The sequence below is a fragment of the Rhamphochromis sp. 'chilingali' genome (genome assembly GCF_963969265.1).
Source record: "Rhamphochromis sp. 'chilingali' genome assembly, chromosome: 20".
Classification (NCBI taxonomy): domain Eukaryota; kingdom Metazoa; phylum Chordata; class Actinopteri; order Cichliformes; family Cichlidae; genus Rhamphochromis; species Rhamphochromis sp. 'chilingali'.
In genome coordinates, this window is record NC_137947.1 from 25,058,723 (window position 1) to 25,085,591 (window position 26,869).

Sequence of the window (26,869 nt, forward strand, 5' to 3'; positions counted from 1 at the left end):
AGATATTGGTTTGGTTGGTTACAGTAACATTACAAGCTCACCATCTGGGACAGCTGTACGAGGCTGGCTCTTCAACCTCAGAGACGGCCTAAACCGGGTCCGATCATTGAAGCTCCAGCTCTTCTGCACTTTGGCAGGGCTGCCGCCCATCAGTTCTGTGCTGCCCACCATCTCGTTGCCAGGGGAACAGCGTTGGCGGTCATTCATGGACGTCTGCCGACTCTTCATACTCTGACCACGAGGGCTCGCCATGCGGACCCGTTCCTTAAAGCTCAACTTCTGACTGCATGGAGGGAGAGAAGACAAGAGAGAGAGAAAATAGCAGAGGAGCAGAGAAGATGACAGCGGATATGGTGAGAAACATTCATATCAGTAGAAAGGAAAGAGGTAATATAGTAGGAAAGTAGGAAAGATGTGCGAGAGAAAAGACACGGGGGAGGGGGGGGGGGGTAGGAGGGACAGAAAGAATGATCAGATATAGAGAGGAAAAAGTGAAGAATGTGAGTTAAGGATTGAAGTGACAAAGAAAGAGCTTATGTGTGACACAGATTGGGGTTCAGAGAGAGACACTAGGAGAGAGACAAAAAGGGGATGCTGTCAACACCTATTTCCCCTCAGAGAGTGAGAAGAGTTCAGAGCTCAGACAAAGGGCACTGTTCCGTCTTTTCCTTTAGACCAAACATCATCCATCCAACTGACATGCCCAAAACACCAGAACAGTGCCAGACTGCCTACCAAGCCACCAAAAACAAACCCTCAGTGATCCTGAGGTGTTGTAATCGTCATTCGCAGCTGAAGCATAGTAACATTACCGTCATCACCACGGTCATTTTTAATCGACATTAAACAAATGACACCATTATTGAGAAAAAGCCTCTAAAATTTCTAGATGGTGCTTGATCTTTTATGTTTTTGGACAAAAATCTTAATTTAGATTTTATTTTCTTTACTTGCAAAAAGAACAAGATTTTTCCAAGACGAATGTTGTTGCCAAATCGCTTCCAGCATGGTAATTAATAGTCACAGGTAAGTCTACTAAAACCAGTATCAAAAGGTTAATCATTAATGAGGTTTTTTGAAGCATATAACTGTTTAATGTAGTTATTTATGATCACATTTTCACTTTTATTTCTATTAAATCAAACAAACTTGGTCTTCCTCTATCACCCCAATTTTTGTCAGGCTAAATAAATACCTAATGATATCACAAACATTTAAAAATGACAAACAAAAAGGAAATTCATGACATAATGTTCACATCTTTGGAAACCTTTAAGGGGCTGCTGGGTATGCAGAAAGTTCAAAATCAATGAGATGCACTGCAGCAAACTATTACTGTATGCTTCTTGGGCAAATTGATCAGCATGCAATGCAGCAGATCGATGAGAGAGATGCAAAGCTCCAGCACAATTTCCATGCCAAAAAAAATCATCTTTTTGTTCAGACCACAGTATCTCACCTGAGATTCAGTGATCAATTTACCAATTTATCTACTATTGTTTCTTGAAACTTACAGACCTGTGCAATATTACCATTCCTTTCTCTTACTTGTGTAGCAACACAATTCAGTGCTGCAATGCACAAGCTAAAACTATAAATTATCACTGAGCAATACAGTAACGATGTGATATTATACACGTACTGTTATTAATAAACAGAAATAAAAATCCAATATTGTGGACTGAGACAAATAGTTGGAGAGAAATAGATCTTTTTGTGTTATCATAGTTTCCATCATTGATTGGCATAATGATTTAAATGGGAGGTACAGCAGTAATGTAACAGTGACGTTAACAGTAAATATAGAAGAGCTACATATATGCTGTTGAGAGATAATTTAGGATAACAAGCCCAGATCCATGATTTCCTTATTTTATTAAAGTGTCTCCCTGAGAAACTAGTATAAATATCCATAATTTGCAATTAAATGAAATCAAATTAGGAAAGAGTCGTGACAAGCAGCATGCCATAATGTCAGTTTATTGAATCCTTTTAAGAACAAAAGGGGTTTCAACATGCAATTTGTTTACTGCTGCAATTTTTTTCCTTAATCATATTAAGGAAAAAAAAATTGGTATTGCTTTTGAAAATAGTACCTTGTAAAACAAAGTCTACTTCTGCAATGACTTTAGGTGGAATTCCCTTTAATTTTTAATGCAGTAACAAAGACTTGTTTGGGATAGACAGGCAGCAGGCAGCAATAGTCAAAGAGACAAATTCCTTTATGGGATAAAAAAATAACCGGGTAAGGAAGCACTGTAAGAAGGCAGTTAAGTGGGGTTCTCTTTGTTCTCCTCCATGCCATTAGTCATTCATTCTCACAAGTTACTCTAAGGGCTAAGGGCAGGGCAGAGAGGATGCTGGGTAGTACTGTAGGTACCTCCTATATTTCCGAGAATACCTTCTGAAGAGCCTTCCATTACTTAGACCCTTACTAGAGCACAAGGGACAGATGAATGAAATGGAGGGAAAGGGATGGAGAAGAAAGGGATAAATAAGGGAGGATATTAAACCTGGAGCAGATTTCAGCTCACAGTGGAGAAATTCTCTACAGTCAATATTGATGCACAGCAAACACAGGGGCAGGGGATATAATTCAAAGAGGGATGGGAATGGGTATAACCACCTGTACTCAGTTTTCCCTCACTTTTGGGAAGACAAACATATTTACAGTACAAATCCAACAAATTTCCTGTCGGTGCCATTGTTGTTGGATCCCTGAGCTGCAGAGCTGGAGTCAGACTGGACATTTATCAGAATTTAAACTGACAGTTTATTAGTACAAAGTATGTCCAACTGAATCTATGTGCAAATACTGCATCCAATACAAGCAAACCAAATCCATATGTTCTGTCTCCTCTCCTCCGTTGTCTAAAACTTTAAATTAAAAGCTGCCATGCTTGCCAGTTTATTTGGCCCAGTTTGAAGTGAATGCTGGTTTTTCAACAGTGTTGTGGAATAAATAAATATTTTCACATGAACAGTGTCATTGCAAAGAAATGTTTTCTTATCAGGAAGGAGGTGAGTCGGCTAGAGATATAATTTCACACTTAAATGATGAGAAATAGTTCTCTGGTTAAAAATAGACAAAGGAAATGTTAGAAAAAAGACAAATTCTTTGGAAGTCTACCTACTACTATCAGTGGGATTGAGTTATACTTCACTGCACATGGAGGTATGAACACACACACACACACACTCTCACACACACCTGTCTATACGCATAACCTAATGATTAAACCGCCGTTAATCTTTATTTCATGTTTCTTTTCACTGCCAATATCCAGCACACTTATGCTCAGCATGATGCCTGCTGTAGCACTTTGTGGTGCGCCTAATGTTTACTACTGCTGGTGTTTACAAGTCTGCTTACACAAAAACCACCAGCCGTTTACCACGGCACCTACCGCCGCCAAACAGCCACAGTTGGCAGTCTGTAAAACCACTAATAACAGAGAGTGTTATGAGTTCCCTTGGTGGAGGAGAACATTTAGAAGAGAAGCAGTGTCATAAAAGTGTGCATAATTATGATTAAACGAGTGTAAATTGTTTCTAAGAAAGGAAAACCTAATTAAACACAGTCTTTTAAACAGAAGGATTTCTGGGGAATTAATGTTGTTGTGAAAGCAACAAAGCCTAATTAAATGCTATTTTGTTTAAGGATGAGAAGCACATTTGCTTGTGTGTTTGACTGAGAGTGTAAACTGTTTTTTTTATATACGTATGTGTGGTGGTGTTTTAAGTTTAAATGCCTTAAAAAGCTGCTGTCTCAACATAAGGTCCCCAAATGTTGCCAAAGAAGTGCTGCACTGTAAAAATTATACTAGCATAATTAAACTCACAAATCTTTCTCTGTCTTTTTCCCCTCTCTGAAATCCTCTATCTCCCCTCTCCTCCCTCTTTTTCAACTTTGGTCTGTCTCTTCTAGACTTGTGTTTGATGAGTTATATAAATACAATCCCAATGGAAAATGTGCGTCATGGTACAGACATGGTACAGGCTCCTGTGTTTGAAGAAGGGTGTGCGTTCATATGCACACACACACACACACACACACACACACACACACACACACACACACACACACACACACACACACACACACACACACACACACACACACGGAAAAGACAATCACCATCACAGTTTATGAACTGAGATAGAAAATTGAGGTAAAAAAAATTGAAAGAAAAAGCATTCTGTTGTTTCACAAGATTGTTTGAAAGTAGCACTTGTTTGCTGAGCAATTGCTCATAATTAAAAAATTGTCTCCATTACCACACTTCTGCCTACCTGACTTTTAAATTCTGCACAGTCTCTGCACCATATGTGTGCCTGCATGTCTGTATGTGTGTGTGTGTGTGTGTGTGTACCATGTTTACATATCTTTATGGGGACCAAAACTTGAATACTACTACACTTGTGGGGACCAACAGTCCCTTATGGGGACAAAATGCACGTCCCCATGAGTTTGAAGGCATTTTTGAGACTCAAAATGTGGTTTTACAGTTGTTCTCAAATGCTAAAACACAAAAGCCAATCCTCTAAACCAGGGGTGGGCAACTCCAGGCCTCGAGGGCCGGTGTCCCTGCAAGTTTTAGATGTGTCCTTGAACCAACACAGCTGATTTAAATGGCTAAATTAGCTCCTCAACATGTCCTGAAGTTCTCCAGAGGCCTGGTAACGAACTAATCATGTGATTCAGGTGTGTTGACCCAAGGTGAGATCTAAAACCTGCAGGACACCGGCCCTCGAGGCCTGGAATTGCCCACCCCTGCTCTAAACCAAATGACCGGTTGTCTAAACACATTTACTAAATCTAGCCATCATTTACCAATATCATAAACACATGTCACATGAAGACACAAGTCACAGAACACAATCCTCCGTCGTCATAAATCTAAACACATCTTGCCTTGCTAAAACACAAGTTGCAAAAGAACTCTGCTCATCTTCTCAAATGAAAGCTCATGTGATGCAACATGCTTGCCACAGTCAGCAATATTTGAACACAATGAACAGACCTGGCGTCATTCATTACACACAACGACTCAAAATTGAAGACACCTGTTGCTAATGCTGTGACCACATGTATAAAAGCAAGTTCAGAGTGCACAGTATGCCGAAGATTCCAAACACACAATGGATGAAGGCAGAGTCAGGGAAGAGGAAGTCGATGCAGAGGAGGGAGAAGAGCTGGCCCTGGAAGAAGAGGAGCAGGCCAACGAGGAAGAGGAGCAGGCCAACGAGAAAGAGGAGGAGGCCAACATGGGAGAGGAGAACGTCCAGGAGGGAGTGCAAGACAACCTCGCACCATCATTACGGACGAGATGCGAGCAACAGTCATTGACCGTGTCATTGTCCATGGCATGACAATGGCTGAAGCAGGACTAAGAGTCCGTCCGAACCTGAGTAGGTTCACCGTGGCCACCATTATCAGGGCATTCAGACAACACAACAGGTATTGTACTCGTTTGCTTTCTTTGTCACAATAAAGTTTTACAAACCTGTGAAAGTAGTCTATTGGTTTCAAATCAGTTGTGACTGTATTGTAACACATGCCAATTGACAACACATGTTTCTTTCTTTAGAGTTGAAAGAATGCCACATAGAGGTGGGAGGGTTGCCATATTTACAGCAGCACAAGAAACCCTCATTGTGGATATGGTTCGTGGGAACAACCTCATCAGACTCCGGGAGATCAGAGACAAAGTCATTGCCGATAATGTCAACTTTGAGAGCATTGACGATGTCAGCTTGGCCACAATAGACCGAGTTGTCTGGTGCAAAAAGACGCGGATGAAGCAGGTCTATAGGGTTCCCTTTGAGCGCAACTCTGCGCGACACAAAGACCTACGTTACGAGTATGTGCAAGTAAGTATCCATGTTCACAGTACAGTTAGTGGACATACTGTGTTGCTCAGTGGCCTACATTACTTCTGGACAATACTGTGCTACCTGATTGACTGTTGTTCTGAACACCTGTGCACTTTCACATTTTCACAGAGGATATTACAGTTGGACGTGATGACCAGACCTCATGAGTACCTCTTCCTGGATGAGGCTGGCTTCAACCTGCAGAAACAAAGGCAAAGAGGCCGTAACATCATTGGCCAAAGAGCCATCACTGAGGTCCCTGGCCAACGGGGGGTAATATTACCCTTTGTGCGGCCATGGGTTTGGAGGGGCGGGCATGCTGTCCTTGGGTCTTACAACACCCAACGTCTCCTCACCTTCCTAGAAGAGCTAAAAGACATCCTCCTGGACCGCCAACAAGACCATCCTGGGCCCGCACATCACATTTATGTGATCATTTGGGACAATGTCCGCTTCCACAGAACAAACCAAATCAGAGAGTGGTTCACCACCAACAGTGACCACTTTTTAAACGTCTGTCTGCCACCCTACTCCCCTTTCCTGAACCGTATAGAGGAGTTCTTCTCATCGTGGAGATGGAAGGTTTATGACAGACAACCATACACAAGAGAGAACCTAAGGGCAATGGAGCTGGCCTGTGTTGACATCCCAGCGGAGGCCTTCCAAGGATGGATTTGCCATTCCAGGGCGTTTTTCCCGCGGTGCCTGGCAAGAGACAATATAGCAGGGGTGGCCAACCCGCGGCTCTCGAGCCACATGCGGCTCTTTGCCTGGTTTCATGCGGCTCTTACGTTCATGTCAAAGTTTATGTTTGTGTTTTGATTTTTTTTTATGTTGTTGTTTTAAAATGTGCGCGTTCGCTTCGCTTGAGTTCAATACGGTATTTTCATCAAATGCGCATGTGTGTGAGATGAAAATACCGCAAAGTTTCCCAGTAGGAGCAAGTTCGCCCTTAAAATGGCAGGAAAAAAATGCACAGCAAAAAGAAAATATGAAGATGAACACAGGACGTTTTTAACAGAGTGGGAGAGTTTATATTTTTTTGTTGAACGCAATGGTAAGCCATTCTGCCTTATATGTCAGACGTCATTAGCGCATTTCAAAGCTTCAAATCTTCAGCGCCACTTCAGCTCACTCCATGCTAACATCGACCAGGAATTTCCAAAAGGGACTGAACTTCGCAAGCACGAGTTGGCCACTTTGAAAAGTCAGGCAGAAAAGCAGATACAGTTTTTCCAAAAATTTACGAAGCGGTCAGAGACCATAACGCTCGCATCCTATCAGCTGGCTTGGAACATTGCACGGGCTAAAAAGCCATACAATGAAGGGGAGTTCGTTAAAAAATGCCTCAGTGATGTTGTTGAAATCTTGTCTCCTGAAAACGACAAATTAAAACGCATGGTATCAGACGTCCAACTGTCCCGCCACACTGTTGAACACAGAATATCGGACATTAACACGGCTATTGAATCACAGTTGCACTCTGACCTTCAAGCATGTGAGTATTTTAGTGTCGCATTGGATGAGAGTTGTGATATACAAGACAAGCCTCAGTTGGCAATATTTGCACGGTCTGTTTCAAACGATTGTGTGATCAAAGAAGAACTCCTGGATATTGTGCCATTAAAAGACAGAACCCGTGGCATAGATGTGAAAGAAACCATGATGGCTGCATTTGAAAAAGCAAATCTGCCCATAACGAAATTAACTGCAATAGCCACGGATGGAGCACCAGCCATGATGGGATCTGTGAACGGGCTTGTGGGGCTGTGCAAAGCTGACCAAACTATTCCTGACTTTTGGAATTTCCACTGGACAGACTGAACCTGACCCTGCAGGGTAAGTTAAAAATGCTCCCTGACCTAGTGCAAAGTGTGTTTGCGTTTGTCAACAAACTGAAGCTGTTCAAGACACATATTCAAAAGGGAGATTTAACGCATTTTCCCACTCTGCTAAAAGCCAGCGGGCAAGTCGCCAGTGCTGCCCTGAGTAAGCAAAGAGCCAGATATGCAACGCTGATTGAAAACTTGCACGAAAGCAAAAGTAAATGCTATTGTAGATTATTATATTCTTGTTTGTGGACTTGGTTGAACTGAGAGTTTGTGTGTGTGAGACAGTGCACACAATGTTCATTGTTGAAAATGACTGGCCTGTGGTTTTAGTACTGTAGGAGTCCATTTCTGTCATTATCATGTTGGTGTGTGACATTTACAATAAATCTGGCTGAGCAGAGATGTGTGTGTGTGTGTGTGTGTGTGTGTGTGTGTGTGTGTGTGTGTGTGTGTGTGTGTGTGTGTGTGTGTGAGAGAGAGAGAGAGAGAGAGAGAGAGAGAGAGGGAGGAAAGGATGGGTGATGTTCATGTGTGCCCATGCGTATGATGTGGCTCTTTGCGGTAACACAGTAAAAAAAAAAGTGGCTCTTGGTCTCTGACTGGTTGGCCACCCCTGCAATATAGCCTGCGATGTGGATGAGGTGATGTGGCCCGATGCAGCACAGCGACATGATGCCGCACAGTGATTGTGGTGTGTGTGGTGTGACTAACTTCACACCCTGATCATGTTTTCAGGAGTATTGTTGTTTGCAATAGATTCTGTTTTTGTGTTACAGTAGTGTACGTACATGCAGGATTTTCTATAGATTTATACTCACAAATCTAAATGCCTAATCCTCTGCAGAGATCTATGACGATCCGTTACTGTATGGTTTCTAAAAATATGTAATTATGAAACAAAGAACCTTCTCACAAATTGAGCATTGTGTTTTCAATTGTTTTGCTGTAGTGTGTAATGATGTGTATATTGTTTACATTTTTGAAAGCTTCAAGCTGCTCTTTTGGTGTGAAAGTTTGAGTTTTGCAGTGGAAAGGTGTGGTTGTGTTTATGTAGCTTTAGAAAAGGGTGTTGTGTTTAGACATTGGGGAACATGGTGGAAACATTTGAAATGTGTTTTAGCATTTGAGAAAAACCATAGTGTCATGGTTACAATTAGGTTATGGTTAGGTTAGAGTTAGGCATTCATTTCTGATGGTTAGGGTATGCAGGTAGGGAAAGCATTATGGCAATAAGATGTTCCGACTAAGAAATGAAAACAAGATTGTGTGTGTGTTTCGAAACCTGTCATTCAGTCTATTTCAAATTTGCTAAGTATATCGCCTAGGCCCTGAGGAATTTCAGTGTCTGTTGTTGTTTGAATTGAATTGATATACCTTTATTAGTCCCACAAGGGGAAATTTCATGTTGGGTTGAGTGCTAGTCTCATTTGTGACCTCTTAATTATGTCACTGTTTTAGTTCAAATCAATGAACTGCAATATATTAGCAGAATTTCCTAACAGTGAAAATAAGTAAAGGGTGACACTGCACATCTGGTTTTCTTTTATCAGAACAAATCAGCCTTGATAATCATTAACTGTCCACTATTGCTCATTACCCTTTTTATGTTGTATCATAACACTGCAGCACAGCCTCTCTTTTTGAACAGTTTTTCTCCTCTCCAATTCATCTGGGCAATATTGTACATTTAGCATATGTCAAATCAAAACTATGGCTAGATTCTGTTAAGTAATGTGAGGGCAAATAAGGGTTCAGTCATTCCATAAATCAATAAAGAAACTGAGCCTTTTGTCTCTGCCCTTTGATGTCAGCTGCAATCTGCAATAAATGTCACTAAACAAAAAAAACCATCCATTTCTTATTTGTCAACACAATCAAATGACAAACGAACTAAGACTGGAGTAAACAACCAGCTAATCCAGATAAGAGCAGAAATCAGTCTATAAAATGTGTAAGTCATTAAACAATCGTCTAAATAATCGAACAATTGTATCACATGTTAAGTTGTTTACGTGTTTGTGTCTTTGTCAGTATGAGCTGAGAGTCATACAAACCTGTAAGTAGCCTCGCCCTGCTCTTTCCTTTAAGGGTTAGTGGGGAAAAGAGGAGAAAAAGGGAGAGAAATCAGTAACCCAGCAGATTAAATGAGGATTGTAAAGATGTTGCCATTTATGGATATGGGAAGCATCAAGCCAAAAGGAGGCAAAAGGAAATAAATTTGAGTCCAATGGTTTAATTACTTTCATCACATGCAAGCAGCCATGCACCACAAGGCTAAATGTTAGGTAAAGGATAGACATGGAAATCAGAAAAGTACAGTCATGGTTTTTTAGGACTCTATGAAGTCCTGAGAAAAAACAAAGTACACCCTCACTGCTTCTACAGTAACTAAGAGGATAAGTAGCAGCCAGGTGCATGTGACTAACTGATCATCAGTAAGTGTGACCACCTCTATAAAAGAAGTATTTTGGCAGTTTCCTGATCTGGATCATTCAGCTACATGTTAACACAATGCCACAATCTTCTCAAGAGTAGATTTCAAAGCAAATTCAGCGCAGAGTTAGACCCTGCAATGATCAGCAAAAATACGCACAAAAAAGAGCTACATGTCAGACTCTACAGGCCTCAGTAAGCATGTTAAGTTACAAAAAACAGCTAAAAATCTATGGCTTATTTAAAGTGTTGCCAGAGGAAAGCCTCTTCTCTGTGAAAACATTACAACACCATGGTTTAGCTTTGCAAAGTTGCATCTTAACAAACCAAAAGACTTAAACAATTTAATTTGGAAAGACTAGGCTAAAGTGGAGCTGTTTGGCCATAATGCGAAGTGCCATGTTTGCAATAATCAAACAGCATATTACCACAAATACGTCGTACCAACTGTCAAGCATGATAGTGACCATGGCAACTTGCACTCATTGAGTTGACCATAAAGTATACCAAAGTATTCTTGAGTGAAACATGAGGATATCTGTCTGACAGATAAAGCTTACCCTAAACTGGGACACGCACCAGTGCAATGATGCCAAGCACAAAGTAAATCTATGAAATAGAAAACAATCAAGGTGCAGTCAAAGTCCACACTTCAACGTGAATGAATGATTCAATTCACATAGCGCCAAATCCCAACAACTGTCACCTGAAGGATTTTTAAACAAATGTCCACAAACCTCACAAACTGAAAAATTCTGAAAAACATGTGAGAGGCAGATGTGAATAGAAAATGATTAACTTAAGTTACTGTTTCTGAAGGTGGTTCTCTGAATCATGGGGTGTACTTTTTTTTAACAGGATTGCATACAGTCGTGTGGAACCTTCCCCCCCCCCCCCCCCCACAAGACTGGTTGTATACTGGCACAGCTTCAAAAATGCAGGACAAAACAAATATTAGTACATCGCAAAACTCACTCATATTCATGCCAGCTCAATATTTCTGTCTGACTTGCTGAAAGTAATGTGCTAATTTTACCCAGGCTGAATTCATAGTTTAATTAAACATCAAGTCAGCTAGAATTTGAATTAATGGCATCTCATAATCTTTGGCATCTGTTAAATTTGTGCTACAGTCCAAAAAATTTAAAAAGTACTTTCTTTCTTTTTAATGTTGAAATGACCTTTGCCTGCATTTTCTTTTAACCTGTCTGGCAGGCATTTTCAGCACTAAATATTTACAAAATGTACTCAATCATCAGACAAACTGTTAACAAAACACATCAGCAACCATATATGTTGCACACATAAGATTTGACAAATCTTATGTGTGAATCTGAGGATAGTGAAAGTTATGCCATCAGCAAAACATTCCAGAGTTTGGTATGCTTATGAAAAAAAGAACGTTACAATGATTCATAACAATGAGTTATGCAATGAAACAGCAGCCAAGGTTACACCAGAGGAGGTGAACACACACCAGGTGAGGAGGAAAAGATGAGAAGGAGGGCTGAGCAGCAGAGGCCATGATTGTAAGTCTGTAAGTTGTTACCTACTTGGCGGGGCTGCAGGTATGCAACGCCTTCAAATGAGGCTTCCAGGTAGCAATGGAAACCGAGTTCTCATCAGCAGCATAACTACGCCAGACACACTACGTGCAGAGTCAACAGGATAAATAAAGTAATGATAAATCGAACAATAAACGGAGCAAAAAAGGGGTGAGGGAGGATCATATAGGTTGGGTAGGAAGTGAGAGAAGAAAAGTGAGGAGGGAAAAAGAAAAACCTGATTAGTTTTCGGGGGGAGTGTTGATGCGGTGCGGTTAGGGGATGTTGAAGGGAGGTGGGGCAGTGATGGTGGTGGTGCTGGTGGAGGGGATACATGCCTGAGGGGGGGGAGAGCGCTTTGGTAGTGGTGCCAGGTGGCTCTGAGGTAGGGACGAGCACCGTCGGTGGAGTACATACGCCAAGCTGCCTGGGTGGGGGAGGAGCAGAGATGGACAAGACACAAACACATTCACATGTGCACACGCACGAACACACAGAAATGACACAAACTTGGTGAGGAAAAATAGACTGAGGTTTATGTGAAAACGTAACTTCCAGTTTAAAAGCCTGTAACCACCTGGCAGATATTGTGGAGGTTGTCCGTACAGACATGAAGAGTAAATTGTGTCATTTACAGTCACTGTAGTTAATTTGACATAGTTTCTCAAAGATATGAACAAAAGTGTGAAACCAGTGTTCTAATGCTATTCCATATTAACTTCTACTTAGGCAAGGAGTTTTTAAACTTTTGTCAAAGCAATGCTAAACTACAGAGACAGAGTGCAATCTGTTATATATGTCTAAAACATATCTGTATAAAATGCAAACATGGGCTGAAATGCTAACAAAAAGCATCAGGTTTGCTGGATTTCACAATATCAAAGGATTATTTTAGCACCATATGGCTATTAGCTGTAGGAAATCTAATGCTAGCTGGCCTAAGAAATATAATAAAATTAAAAATATCTTGGAGGCCTACCTTGGAGGAATATACCAGATTGTATTTGACCTATCAGTGAGAAATGTGCCTTCTACCTACATAAGCATGTTGACTCTCAGTTTTCCTATTTTTGCTTTTAATATGGTCTTTATAAAGGTTCAGTCATTCCTGTATTTATTTTTTTTAATTTCAGCAGCTTTTAAAAAACATTTGGGTTTCTTTAACCCGTCGTAATACTTTCACACAAACATCTGCTCTTAGGCATTTATCAGTTTATTGCTGGCAGATGGAAGTGACAAGGAGACACAGCCGCCTAATACAAAGAGTGTGGAGGCTTCTTGGCATTTAGATAGATAGATATAATTTTATTTCGAACATGCAAATATAATTGAAATAACAGCAGAAAAAACAAAAAACAAAACTTAAAAATCATCAAGTTTTCATGTATATATCTATGTCTACAAAATATATGTGCTTTTAGTTTAGCATTTAGGCTAAACTAAAAGATTAGGACACCTTCTAAATTCAGTGCAGGAGAAATATTAAGTGCAACAGACTGTTTAAATTTATCTATGGAAATCGCGTGTTTGCTGGTAAAGTTATCAGCAAGTTGTAACAGTGGGGCAGGATGAGACATCAGTGTGTTTAGGGTGTTTGTCAGAGCCAGTGATGGACACAAAGTACTCTTTATACATCATCTTATTTAACTGAGCCGGTCATACAGTCTTCTATGCCAGATTAACAGTGAACCTAATTCAAAAGTAATAACTGATGAGGCCACAAGCTGTGTGCCACCTATCTTTTAAAGGTTGCTTCCTTTACATCGTCAACCATAATTTACTTGCAGCTGACTCAGCCTCCTCAAAATTGCCAGGTATGGTTACAAGATTTCAGACATGACTTGGAAAACCCAAATATAAACACTTCACACAGACAGGATGGAAAATTAACACTGACCACCTGCCAAACGCTAGTCAGTTTTGGCTGCTGATTATTATGTGGACAGTTTTTTATCATTTATAGATTCAATCTTGTTCTGAAAATTACACAAAAAGTTATTTGGCAAAACGACCATGACAGATGTTGAAATTTCGAATTGACCAGCTGTGAAGGCTTGAGGACAGTAGTAATATTCTGTTATGCACACACAGAAAATAGCGATTAAAAGCAGGGAGAGCTGCGTGAGATGAGGGGAGTGAAGCGACAGAGTAATGACGCCGTCCACATATTTAACACTTCACAGGTGCTTCCAAGTTTCCTTTTACCTGTTGAGGAAAATGTTATGAACTTGGCAGATAACAGACAGTGACCAGATACTTGATACACAGCCAGTAAAAGAGGAACAAGACCAACACACTGGATTAATTGTTCACTTAGTGGGTTATTAAGGATCAGTTGGGCTCCAACTGGATTTCGTCTATGCTAACAACAGATATTTATACATAACAAGGAGATCAGACAAAACATTGGTTTGATTTAATGAATTATTCATATAAATATTTATGAAAACTTTACCCATATCATCCGACTACTTATTTGGAAGGGAAAAGCACCCATACCATGTGTGCGCATACAGTGAGAATAAAGTGGATCCATAATTCTATGTATAAATTATTTACTCATTTATTTTCATCAGGAAGATGCTGTCAAACAGATGGCAAAGTATCTAAGAAATTGTATCTTAATGTTACCATTAATTATTCACTAAAACACATGATATGCACCGACATATGCTCTATTTAGAACTTAAAGAAATTACAACGGCATTCCCTGAGCTATCAGGTTGATATTAAGACCAGACTGCTGCATGTGACCAACAGTGAAGTTTAGTTTCCATTGTTTGTATGCTTTAGATTTCCTTTGGTTTAGTTTGATTGACATATTTACATTACTATGAGATAGTTCTTTACAAGCATGACAATGATCGCTCGGTTGCTTCGTCAAACGACTGACAGCGGATATGGGACAATGAGGGAAGAAAATGCAAGACTTCTTGGCCGCATTTGTAGATATCCTTGGAAAGGGAAAGATCTTGTCAGGCTACTATGACAGTCTAGAAACCCCTTCATTAAGAAACAGATGCAAATGATGACAGACAGTTTGGGTAACAATTTAGATTTCCAGATTTCCACTTCCAAATATGCAATTTTAAAACTGGGTCAGCAGTAGAGTTTTGGATTTAAAGTGTGAGGAAGTTTTTGTCTAGCTGTGTCTAACAGTTGGCGAACTTGATACTATCATATTATCATAACTGATACAGATTAGAACAACATTCGAAACAGCAGCGTGAGACTCAGACGTTCGAGTTTGGATTCTATTACTGACCGGAAAATTTCAGAAAGTAGTGCAAGGTAGTTCGTAAGATAGGAGAAGGTAGACAGAACAGACAAACGCCTACACAAAAACAAACACATGCAGTCTCACAAATACATGCAAAAAAGAGACACACACACATTTAGCTGCGCACTTCAGGGAACACACTCCACAGCAGATATTTATTGTTCATTAGCAAGCAATGCAGCTGGTCTTGTCTATTACAATAAGTGATAGTTTGAAGGAGCGTCCGCCCAGGGAATGATCGCCATGGAAACGGCTCATAAATCCCAGCAGTGTGTGTTGCAGTTGGACCTGAGAGTCGGCAGTGTGCCTCACACACTGTTAGTCATCACCAACTACACCTTGACAAGGCCGAGAAGAGCATAATACACACATACACACACACACTCACATTAAGTACGCTCTTAATGAAACACCCCTACAGTAATAGAAGTGATGCACACCTGCACTTCAACAAAGGGTAAAGAGTGGACACACTCATGCTTTTATTTAAAAACAGGCAAAACGGACGTGAACTACGCACAAATCCATGAACATTTTCACATAAAGGGAATTTTTTTTTCTATTCACACTGGTACTCAGCTGCTTCTACTGAAAAAAAACATCAGTCGAGGTGAGGTGTGTTTGTTCTCTGCATGTCTGAGTATCTACCTGGATGAGGCTGGCAGCTGGGTTCCTCCTTTTTTCAAAGTGCTTTTGTCGATGCTGCTCCTGCACCTTCAGGGCAAAGCCTGAACCTAGGATGCCCTATGTGGAGAAAACAAAGACACACACTGAGTTTAAACTTGAAGAAAATTCACCATAGAGAAAAAAAGCACCTGCTCTTATTTGTGTAATATGTACAGATTATTTTGAAGAAATACAGAAAGTGTAATCAGTCATTGCGCCACGATGTTTTACTCACAGCTGGCAGGGCAAAGAAGGAGATCCCCAGCAGAGCAAAACACGCTGATAATAACCGCCCCGTCCACGTCTGTGGGGTCTTGTCACCGTAGCCAATAGTTGTAAGGGTGATCTGAAAGTTCAGAGGACACTACTCAAATAATCATAGCCAACATCATTTTATTTATACAATTTAACTCACAGGATGAAGGAAATTATATTTTTGCACGCTGAAATAAAAGAGACTCAACGCTCTCATATACACAACAGATATGAACATCAAAGCATGCATCACATTCACAGTATTGTAAAAGCGTACAAGTACAAGTAGAGACTGAGATGTGCACGTTTATGTACTGTCTGCTTTTTGGTTTTACTTCCTCAAATTTAACTGATATTCTTACAAAGACTGAAAAGTGCACAGAAGCAGTTCACATTATTTTATTACATTTAACAAAAACATCTTGCCTTCAAGGTACCACATTCCTATCTACATGGCTATAGTATTATTTGTTAAACTTCATTTCAAATGAATTTCCAAATATAAGTGATATTAATAATTTTTATAATCTTCAATAACCGGTAAAGACAAGAGTTAATTACTTTCAAACAAATTTCTCAAATGCACTTATTAAACAGAATTAAAGAACACCAACATCTGCTGAATGGCACGCTGTGCATCTCCCAAATGTTCATATTTTTCCAACCAGGGAATAAAAGATTAATCAGTGTGAAGGAAAATATCCTCAGCATTTCGAAAGCTGTGTGAAATGCAGGTTCTAAATCTGTGAAACTGGCTTCTGGATCTCTGTTTTTTCACCTTAAAATTAAATGTATCTAAACTTGAGCTTTTAGCAAGTATAATACTACAGTTTTTAGTGTCTACCAGACAGAATCTTCTCCAAGGTCGCAGCATGTGTCATTCCCACAAGCCGAATAGGCCAGTCGCACCTGGCCGCAGGAGAAAATTGACTTTATTGATTGGGCCGTTTCTTGTTTGTGTGTTGTCTGTGTCCATATTTTCAAAGGAGGAAACAATGCGGTATAGCCAGCCAAGTGTGAATTTAAAGACCATTCTTCCTTGTTTTTGTATTGCAGGTGTCATTAAGGTCACAGACAAACTATGAAAAGAAATATGTCACTGCTGCAAGATCAGAGCGACAAAAGTTTTCTTTATTTTTTGCATGTGAAAAAATTATGATGGGTTTGGAATATTTTAAGAGTTAAGAGTTCATTTTAAGAGTTAATACAAATGATTCAGCTGTCATTCAATTAAGTTATGGTTATTTTAGCTGAGACTTCAGGATGTCACAAACAGGACTAAAATAATTTTAACCGGCTGTGTTTTACAGCATGCCGTGTGCCAGGTTAGTGTGCATCTCCATGTGCTCACCGTGCCCCACCACAGAGCATCAGCGTAGGTGGCAAACTCCTTGTTGAATTCTTTCTCCACCAGATAGACCAAGAAGGAGGAGAAGATCAACACCAGAAACCCTATATACCAGGCAGTCACCAGCTCCTGCAAGAAATACAGATAAAAGATCTTTATATTTTCATAAAGATGATTTCTAACCTTGTGCTGCAAACATGGTGAAAGATATTGATTGATTTTTTCTTTTGAATATAATCGCTCCCTATTGAGATTTTCACCACTCCACATAAGTCAATAAGTAACATTATTATCTTTTCCCCACTTTTCAACTTGGTTTGTGGTATGGAGAAAAAAAAACAATATTTTTCAATGAAAATTTGGTCAATTTAAAGTTCACTGCACCAACAGTGAATACAGTACAAAATAAATATGAACATAAATGCATAAACAAGACGGATGGTCACAATATCAGGAGTACATGCAACTGGCAAATAAAAGAAATTACATCTGCATATAATATATCAATCAGAACAGTAATAGCATACTTTATAAAGTACCTGTGAAAATGGTGATTAAAAACTAGCACTAACAGATTGTCAGGTGCCATATAACAACTCAACAACATTGCATTGATGCTATTTTAAATAAATGTGACAGTTTCCAATTAGCTCAGTTTGCTGATGTAAAATCTCACTGCAAGTTTCAAGTCTTACAGAAGGATGTTGGCTTTGAAATGATTTTTTTTTTTTTTTTTTTTTTTTTAACAAGGTTTACGGAAATGACGACAGGCTGCTCACATTAAATCAAAAGTGGCCCTGACGAACTGCTCTGCTGCCCTTTTAAGCAGGTGAGACTGCAGCTTTATTGGAGTAGGTACTGGGGCCAGTCCAAAGAGCAGCTCAGCAGTAGAACGAGCAAGTAAAATGTCCAGTCACATTTTAGACTTCTTTGACAGCTAAAGTTACTTAATGCTTTCAAGCTTTTAAGTTAAGGTTTGTGTAAACAGTCATTCCAGTAAGTCTGATACAAAGTAGTTTAAAGCCAGCTCCACTTCAGCCGCAGAAACAGTCATAGGTTTATTTCTGTATTTGAAATAATTTAGATGATTAATTACATTTTGTATACTATATTCGTTTAATTAACATACAACAGTGATTTGTAATACACAATAAAAGAGGTGGGTTGTTAGCAAATGTAGCAACACACACCATTAGCAAACCTACAAAATCAGGCCACCTAGTGATCTAGACAAACACACACAGATCCAAACACCTCTCTATATGTTTAGTTGTAGATAGACTCCTGAAATGACTGTTAAAAAAAAGCCCTACCTTACTATGTGCGTAAACTACAGATCCAAGCAGTTTCCAGGTCCCTCCCCTACGGTCCATGCGCACCATGCGCAGGATCTGAAGGAAGCGAAGGCTACGCAGCGCAGATGTGGCAAAGATGTTACCCTGGCTACCAGCTGAAACCACAGCAACTGAGGCGATAAGTACGATGATGTCTGGGGAGTAAAAGAGGGAAATTAAAGGTCATGGGTTTCACAATATTAGTAACAGGAACTGTGGTTGACTCACCTACTTTCTAAATCCATCCAACCTGCCATCCGTCACCTTTAAAACAGCTACTTATTCGCTAGAAGCTGTTGTTTTCCTTTTATTTACATGTTTACATAAGTCTTTGTTTGTCATTATATCTACAGCTTTAAGATATCATACGTATTTTGTCTCACTGAATTTCCCGAGAATATTGACGTCTTCCTTGCTTGAACACCAAAGTAAGAACTGAGAACTGCAGTCTTTTAAAAATGTGTGTTTTTATGTTCTACCCATAGCTGTGACAGTGGTAACTGTACCTGTAGTAACTAAGGGAAGACAAGTTTTATCAACATTGTTGCAACAAAAGTATAACTTCCTACTTATGAACCTGTTTATATAAGAAACTATATGTAACATCACAGGGAAGATATTAAAAGAACGCTATACAAACACAATTAAACTGTTTGGAGTTGTGAATGGCTGCATCCATAAATTGTACAGTTACATAGCAACATCTTCACACAGACCTACCTATGACACAAAACGGTTTTCTGGCAAAGCGGAGACGTCCCTGCCAGCCTCGATAGCGGCAACAACAGCCAGCACTCCATATTCGGATGATGTACTCCAGGCCAAACACTACAATCATCACAAACTCCTGCAGGATGCATACACAATAATTCACACACTTGAACCTTGTAGCATCATAAAAATAGTCAAACACCACAATCATCACAAACTCTCGCAGGACGCACACACAATAGTTCACGCTTGAACCTCGTAGCATCATAAAGATAGACTTAAAAAGTTATTCTTTCAATAGCTTTTTTCAAAAAGTCAAAAAGGTAAATCTGTAAAAAAAAAAAAATCATCACTTACACTATAATCACTGTATATTTATGCATTTTAATGAGGGTAATTTAAAGTCACTACATGAAACAAGTTGATGTTCCTGACAGGAAAAGAAAAGGTGCAGTTAACAACATTGTTAATGACTGTTTACCATTAAGGTGAGCCAGGCCCTTGTTTGTTTGTTTTTTTCCCCATAATGCAGACTGATTCACTATTCAGACTTACAGTGATAATTCAGTGTTACAAGGCCATTAACACGGTTAATGGCTAAACTTGTGCTTTTCTTGCTTTGGTAGTAAAGATGTCTGTAATAAGAAAGACAACTTTACTGCAGATACTTTGACTCATCATAACAGGGAAAGCCTGTTTAAAGTCTACAGTGCTTCGTTTTTTGTTTTTTGTTTTTTCCAGATAAGCGACTAACAGCTGGACTAAAGCCTGCCAAAATATTTGTTTTCAAAATACTTGTTTTCATGCTGATAATTAGCCACAATTATAACAATTCTTTGAAAATATAAACTTTACTTTGGAGAATGTGGCCAATGTACTGGTCCATGTCCACATTAATGCTACAGGAGATGCTCAGCCATGGAAACCCATGATATGATGCTCCTAGTGCATTTTTTGTGTTGCTGTAAATGCCAGAGGTTTTGAAATTTCCAGTTAATGAGTCTTCAGAGCATTGGGACTTGGCGACCCTGCTCTGTAACTTCATGGCCGAGTTGCCCTGGTTCCATCAAGGCTTTAACTTTGCAATTATACCATTTCATTTGATCGTGGAATATCTAGGAGGGAGGAACCTTCACAAACTGATTATTATTGATCTGATTATTAATATCTTATTACAGTACCATGCTCCAATACTGAGCTCTTTTAAAAGATCCATTCTTTCACAAATTTTTGTAAAGGCAGACTGCATTGCTAGGTGTGTGATTCTAATCACCTTTGGGACTGTAAACAATTGAATTCAAAGATTAAGAGGTGTGGCCAAACACTTTTTTCAACATACAGGGTGGGCCATTTATATGGATACACCGTAATAACATGGGATTGGTTGGTGATATTAAAGTCCTGTTTTTGGCACATTAGTATATGTGAGGGGGCAAACTCCTCAAGATGGGTGGTGACCATGGTGGCCATTTAGAAGTCGGCCATCTTGCATACAACTTCAATTCAATAAGAAGAGGGCCATGTGACTCATCAAACTTATTGGTAATGTCACAAGAAAAACAATGGTGTTCTTGGATTCAATGTAACTTTATTCTTTCATGAGTTATTTACAAGTTTCTCTTTGTTCACAGCCATTGACATGTCGAAGAGGTTAACACGTGAGGAATGGATCGAAATTGTGTTGATATCTGGTGAACGTAGTAACCGGGTCATTGCAGCAGATTTCAACGCAAGACACCCTACGAGACCACCCATCTCCCATGCTACAGTCAGCAAACTGCTTGCTAAGTTTCGTGAAACTGGACGCAAGAAAAACTGTCACTAATGAAGAAACATCAGTGGCTGTCCTAGCTTCCTTCAGCAAGAGCCCACAGCGTAGCACTCGCCGCATGTCACTGGAGAGTGGCATTAGTCGAACATCCCTTTAGCGGATATTAGCTACTCACAAATGGCACCCTTACAAACTCCAGCTACTGCAGCATCTCAACGAGGATGACCCAGATCGGCGCACAGAATTTGCAGAATGGGCAAAACAAAAATAGGAACAGGACCCTCAGTTCACGCAGAAGATTTTGTTCAGTTATGAGGCAAACTTTTATGTGAATGGTGAAGTTAACAAACAAAACCACCGCTATTGGTCTGACACTAACCCACATTGGATGGATCCCTCCAAGACTGTTGGACCAACAAAAGTGATGGTTTGGTGTGGTATATGAGGTACAACGATAGTGGGCCCATTCTTCATCAATGGAAACCTCAAGGCCACTGGATATTTGAAATTGCTACATGATGATGTGTTTCCCTCTTTATGCACTGAAGCTGGCACGTGGATTGGTCGTCGTGGGCCACATTTTATAAGTGGTCAGAAACTTGTAAATAACTCATGAAAGAATAAAGTTACGTTGAAACCAAGCACACCATTGGTTTTCTTGTGACATTACCAATAAGTTTGATGTGTCACATGGCCCTCTTCCTATTGAAAAAACAAAAGTTGTATCCAAGATGGCCGACTTCTAAATGGCCACCATGGTCACCACCCATCTTGAGGAGTTTCCCCTTTCACATATACTAATGTGCCACAAACAGGACTTTAATGTCACCAACCATTCCCATGTTATTACGGTGTATCCATATAAATGGCCCACCCTGTAGAGTATCTTGCTGTTAAGAACTTTGACATATGAAACATAAAGTCATAGTCAGCTTTTAGCTAAAATCTAAAGAGATGAACCAATAAAGGTTAAAAAAGTGACAAAACTCCAGAAGGTCACTGTGCTTACATAAAAGTGTTATAAAGTAATTACTCAGTATAACAGAGTAAGCCAACAGGATACCCCATGTTAATCAGTGAGCTTTACAAGGATTTAGAAAGTCTGCTTTTCAAATGTATGCTAACCTTAGCTATCTGCTTTCCTTTCACTTTTCTCGTGCAAGTCTCATAACTGGAAATAACTGTTCCTTTAAAAAATCGGACCAAATCCAAATAATAAGAAGAAAAAATACTGTATGCCACTACAGCTCCACTAACAAAAAGTAGTTATATAATATTGGTTATACTGTGTATAATGGTACACTGTGTGATCTGTCAGTCATCCACAGTGAGCTTCACCATGAGCACTTCATGAATATCTCTGCTGTGCAAAAAGTAAAACTGTTTTGTGTTATTTTTGCAATATCTTTTATTTTTTCATCACTATCTTAGCTGACAGATTTGTTTTCTGCTCAAGCATGTCCAAGGTACACACTGTTAAAACTGGCTGATTTAACAAACTGATTTAGACACACACACACACACACACACACACACACACACACACACACACACACACACACACACACACACACACACACACACACACACAGAGTTATTTTACTGCATGACTTTATCATAAAATCATATAATGTAAACCCACCTATTGAGTCCAACTATTTGTATGAGTGTGTGTGTCTGTGCATGTATGTGTCAGTGCAGGTGCATTTGTGTGTGGTTGTTTTCTTGTGTGTCCTACCAGGATGAGCAGGCAGTGCGATGAGAACTCCTGGTGAGCAGGGATGGTGGAAAACACAGAGAGAACTAGACATCCGAATACCAGGATAAACCTTTGAAGACAAAACAAACACACACACACACGCACACACACACGCACACACACACACACACACACACACACACACACACACACACACACACACACACACACACACACACACACACACACACATATTAATACAAAACATATATGTGTGTAATAAAGGTGATTTAGATCTTCGTAAAGGTTTAGACTCGTTAGCTCAGGGATTCTCTAGAAGTGATTATTTTCCCCCCCACCAGGCTACAATCTGGATTTAAACTGTTAAGAGCCTTATTAGTTTCTGACGAAACAATGTTTACAGCTTCAGCATCTTTTATTTTATTACAGCACTGTAATTTAGTGAATGGAGGGAAGGCAAATAAATGGTTATCACAGTAACAATAAGGCCTCAAAAGATTGTAAATACATTCTGTTGTTGACTAGTTAAGATAAGATAACCTTTATTAGTCCCACACGTGGGAAATTTGTTAGGGGGGTTAGGGTTATCCTAGGGTTATCCTTTAAAGGGGAGCCATTATATTAATTTCCAGCTTAATATATTTATTACTCTACTAGAGCAGGTTGGCGTGATTTCCTGTTTGAAATGAGCTGTTTCTTCCTTCTTCAATGATCCTTATCTGGTCTACAATGGCCCTTCAGTTCATTTCAAAGCCCTTTCTGGATGGATGTAAACTGCATTTCGTTGCCTTGTACTTGTGACGTGTGCAATGACAATAAAGTTGAATTCTATTCTGTTCTAATTCTATTCCGTTGTGATCTTATCTTAGTTATTGATCTTAGTTATCTTAGTTAGTGATCTATCTTAGATATATCTACTCTCACTTGTATCATGCAGAGCCAAGAATACAAAAATTGTGTGAAACTGAGCATCTAGAGCTCGCTGGTTCATAGAGATTATATAGACACTGAGCTTAGTATTTATATTTCACAGGAAAAAACCCACACAGAAACAAATAAAAAGCTAAAATATCAATATAAAGGGGGGTCACTGGAAAATCTGTATGTCAGAGCTGATATCCCACAATCTGTATGTCAATCCAAAACTGAATCCAGTCGTGAATAAAAGTATTTTGTAATTTCTTCTTTTTCTTCTTCTTCTTCTTCTTTTGGATGCTCCCTTTAGGGGTCGCCACGGCGTATCATCTGCGTCCATCTCACTCTATCCCTAGCATCCTCCCCTGCCACACCAACTTTCTGCACATCCTTGTAATTTGATTTCTGATCGTTACTGTAAAGCTTGAGTCATAATCAGAGTGGAACTGTGGGGTATGGATCTGGAATAACTCTAACGTACTCAGAGTAAAAGCTCCAATTTCTAATGCGTTGTTTCAAATGACAATATAGACTCAAACTACATCACTGGTGCCTGCAAGGAAACCACTCAGTCTCTTGTACAGTAAGTCATATGGCAACTTGGTTAATGAGCAAATACAAATTAAAATTCACAAGGCAGCTTCCAGGCAACATATGCACCGACTAGCAGTCCCAGCCTACTGTTCTTCAGAGTAACTCTGAACTGTTTTTGTTTTTTTCCAAGACGCCATCTGTCTTTCTGATATTTATGTGTTTATGGTCTCATTCCCACAGATTTTTTTAAAGGTTTCTTTTCCAGTCTTATTCCCTTTCTCATTTTCGGGACCCTCGCTCTTACTTGTCTCTTTAATATACCAAATTGTTTACTGGTCCCTCCCACACTGTTTCCCTCCTCACATCCCATCCTCCAACTGTAATCTCTCCTTCCTTCAGCCTTCTGTTTCTCTGGACGCATTTTATTTTCTCTCTTCTGGCTTCCTTGTATAATTGATGTCAGGATTTATTTTGCATGGGATCCACAAGGAATATGAAAAGTGAGGTGAATGCTCATGTGTGTACCTGGCTGCATGCTTCACAGCAGCAGAGGACTGATGGTTCGAACTTCCAGCACACATCTGTATCTGATACTGGCTCCTTGTCTAATAGCTCTTTACTGTCATGCAGACAGACAGCATGAAGAGCACATTTAAAAACAGCATCCAGTTGTGATAGAGAAGTTTGTGTGTTGTTGGTGTGTCTGTGTGTGTAACCAGAGATCGTCAGGATAACTTGTTAAGAAGTATTTAGTATTTAGTATTTATTTATTTATTGTCATTGTCAAGAACAATGAAATTGCGTTTGGGGCTTCCATACAACCCCAAAAAAAGAAGAAAATAATAAATACCCCTTAAAACCCAAGTGTACATATTTAACCCAGTGTGACTCCAATGCAATAAGACAATCCTTAGCAATAATGTTCGTAGAAATTCAGACAAAGACCTGAGAAACATGACAAAATACAACAATGCAACCCATTCAATATTATTGTACTGTGAGATATGATATCAGATATGATAGTTATCTATTTAAGAAAGAGGGGGGGGGGGGGCAGGAGGGGGAAGAGAATAAAGATATGATGCACCAATGCAGACCAGTTCATTGCTATTAAGAAGTTGGATATGGTTATTGTCCGTGAGAGGGGGGCAGAGAGTTCAGGAGCCTCACAGCCTGTGGATACCTGTGTTGGCCAGTCTGGATGTTCTGGCCTGTATAGACCTGTACCTTCTCCCTGAGGGCAGCAGATGGAAAAGGTGGCGCGCAGGGTGATGTTGGTCCCGCAGGATACTGTGCACCCTCCTCAGACAGCGAGTGGGGAAGATATTACTGATCTCTGGCAGAAAAGTAAAAAACCAGGCATAGGTAATCCTTTAGACCTGGTCTGAAACAGGTCAGGTTTTAACATGACTTTCCTAATGATTTTTGTTAGGCGTTAGCAGTTTGGGAAGTGTCCAAGCTTGCGGTGGATCATTTCTATCTCTCTGCTCCACCTCGTTCACTGCAGTGACAACACACTCCCAGGCAATGTGTTTGGTTTTGTTTGCCAACCCACTAATTTGACCACTAAAAATGATGTGCTGACTGGCTTCAATCAGTCAGCTTATCTTTGAAAAAATGTGCTTTTCCTGTTAGGATCATGATCATTCCTAACTCAGTCCAATTCCATTTAAGAAACTAGATGGCAGGTTATGTCATTGTATCAGGACCAATCAGGACTGAGGACTCTCCCATAAAGGAAACCTACCTGTGGTTAGACTCTCACTCTCTCCTTGCTGATGACTATTTGGCACACCTGGGGTGCTGCTCTTGAGCAATTCTTTTGTTTTTAAAAGGTTTGTGGTGGGAGACAGAGGACTAGGTAATTTTCACATGTAGGTTCTTTTCTGTTAGACACAACCTAATGGTCTCTTTCCACATTTTGTACAATCTTGAATAATTTTCTTCACTTTCACAAGGACTCAAAATTATTGTGGCTGTCCCGTTACTCCCTCCGTCCAACCAGGGGTCATAACAGTGGCTGTCAAGACGCCACAATTACATTAAAACTTGACTGAAAATGAGTAACTACATGTCTTATAGAATGATGAACCCAAATGTGAACTTTTGGTTCAAATAAATATGCCTGGAGGAGATCAGTAGAGCTGGCTACAACAGTGTAAACAAAATTATGTTTTTATGAATGCAGTAAAGGATCGTCACATTTTGATCCACCATGTAATACTATTTAGAAAATATCTGCTTGGCAACAGCATCATCAATGATCCCAAACATAATGGCAGTGCAGTAACAGCATAATGATGGAAGAACACACAGTGGAGCACTATCAGTCATGAACTGCCAAGAGCAGTGAGGGATCATGATGACAGCACAAGATGCAGCAAAGATTCAAAGAAGAGATTTGGACTGTCCGTCAAGACGCCTGGAGAAGTACTCCTGAAGACTACAAAAACACTTTCTGTAAAAGCAGTGTGGGATGTTCCAGATCTCTTGTTTATGGAAGAGACCAGATCAACTTCCCTTAAATGATTGGATGGATGCATTTATGTATATGTACTTCTACCACTCCTCTCCTGTCTCATTTATGTTTACTTTATGGAGCAAAATATATCCTAGCTTGTAACACATCCTTCAAGTGTGGCTATTTAA

At 39.8% G+C, this 26,869-nt stretch overlaps 2 protein-coding genes across 6 annotated transcripts in view; one reads left to right on the forward strand and one right to left on the reverse strand.

Moving 5' to 3' along the window:
• Positions 1-26,869, reverse strand: part of kcnq5a (potassium voltage-gated channel, KQT-like subfamily, member 5a) — a 127,675-nt gene that overhangs the window by 12,528 nt on the left and 88,278 nt on the right. For 2 of the 5 annotated variants that reach the window (XM_080868196.1, XM_080868197.1), the window contains exons 2-12: positions 22,790-22,880; positions 19,290-19,416; positions 18,549-18,724; positions 17,239-17,364; positions 15,868-15,978; positions 15,615-15,710; positions 11,925-12,113; positions 11,696-11,790; positions 9,764-9,790; positions 2,381-2,434; positions 42-283 (exon numbers count right to left, since the gene is read on the reverse strand). In XM_080868196.1, the coding sequence (XP_080724322.1) occupies positions 42-283; positions 2,381-2,434; positions 9,764-9,790; positions 11,696-11,790; positions 11,925-12,113; positions 15,615-15,710; positions 15,868-15,978; positions 17,239-17,364; positions 18,549-18,724; positions 19,290-19,416; positions 22,790-22,880 (1,334 nt within the window). The remainder of the gene's footprint in view (positions 1-41; positions 284-2,380; positions 2,435-9,763; positions 9,791-11,695; positions 11,791-11,924; positions 12,114-15,614; positions 15,711-15,867; positions 15,979-17,238; positions 17,365-18,548; positions 18,725-19,289; positions 19,417-22,789; positions 22,881-26,869) is intronic. The other 3 variants (XM_080868198.1, XM_080868199.1, XM_080868200.1) reach the window with 3 other exon arrangements.
• Positions 5,602-6,699, forward strand: LOC308387866 (uncharacterized protein; the record flags this gene model as incomplete). The annotated part of the gene is made up of 2 exons (XM_080868202.1): positions 5,602-5,874; positions 6,007-6,699. The coding sequence occupies 2 exons, from the start codon at positions 5,602-5,604 to the stop codon at positions 6,697-6,699; spliced, it is 966 nt and encodes a 321-aa protein (XP_080724328.1).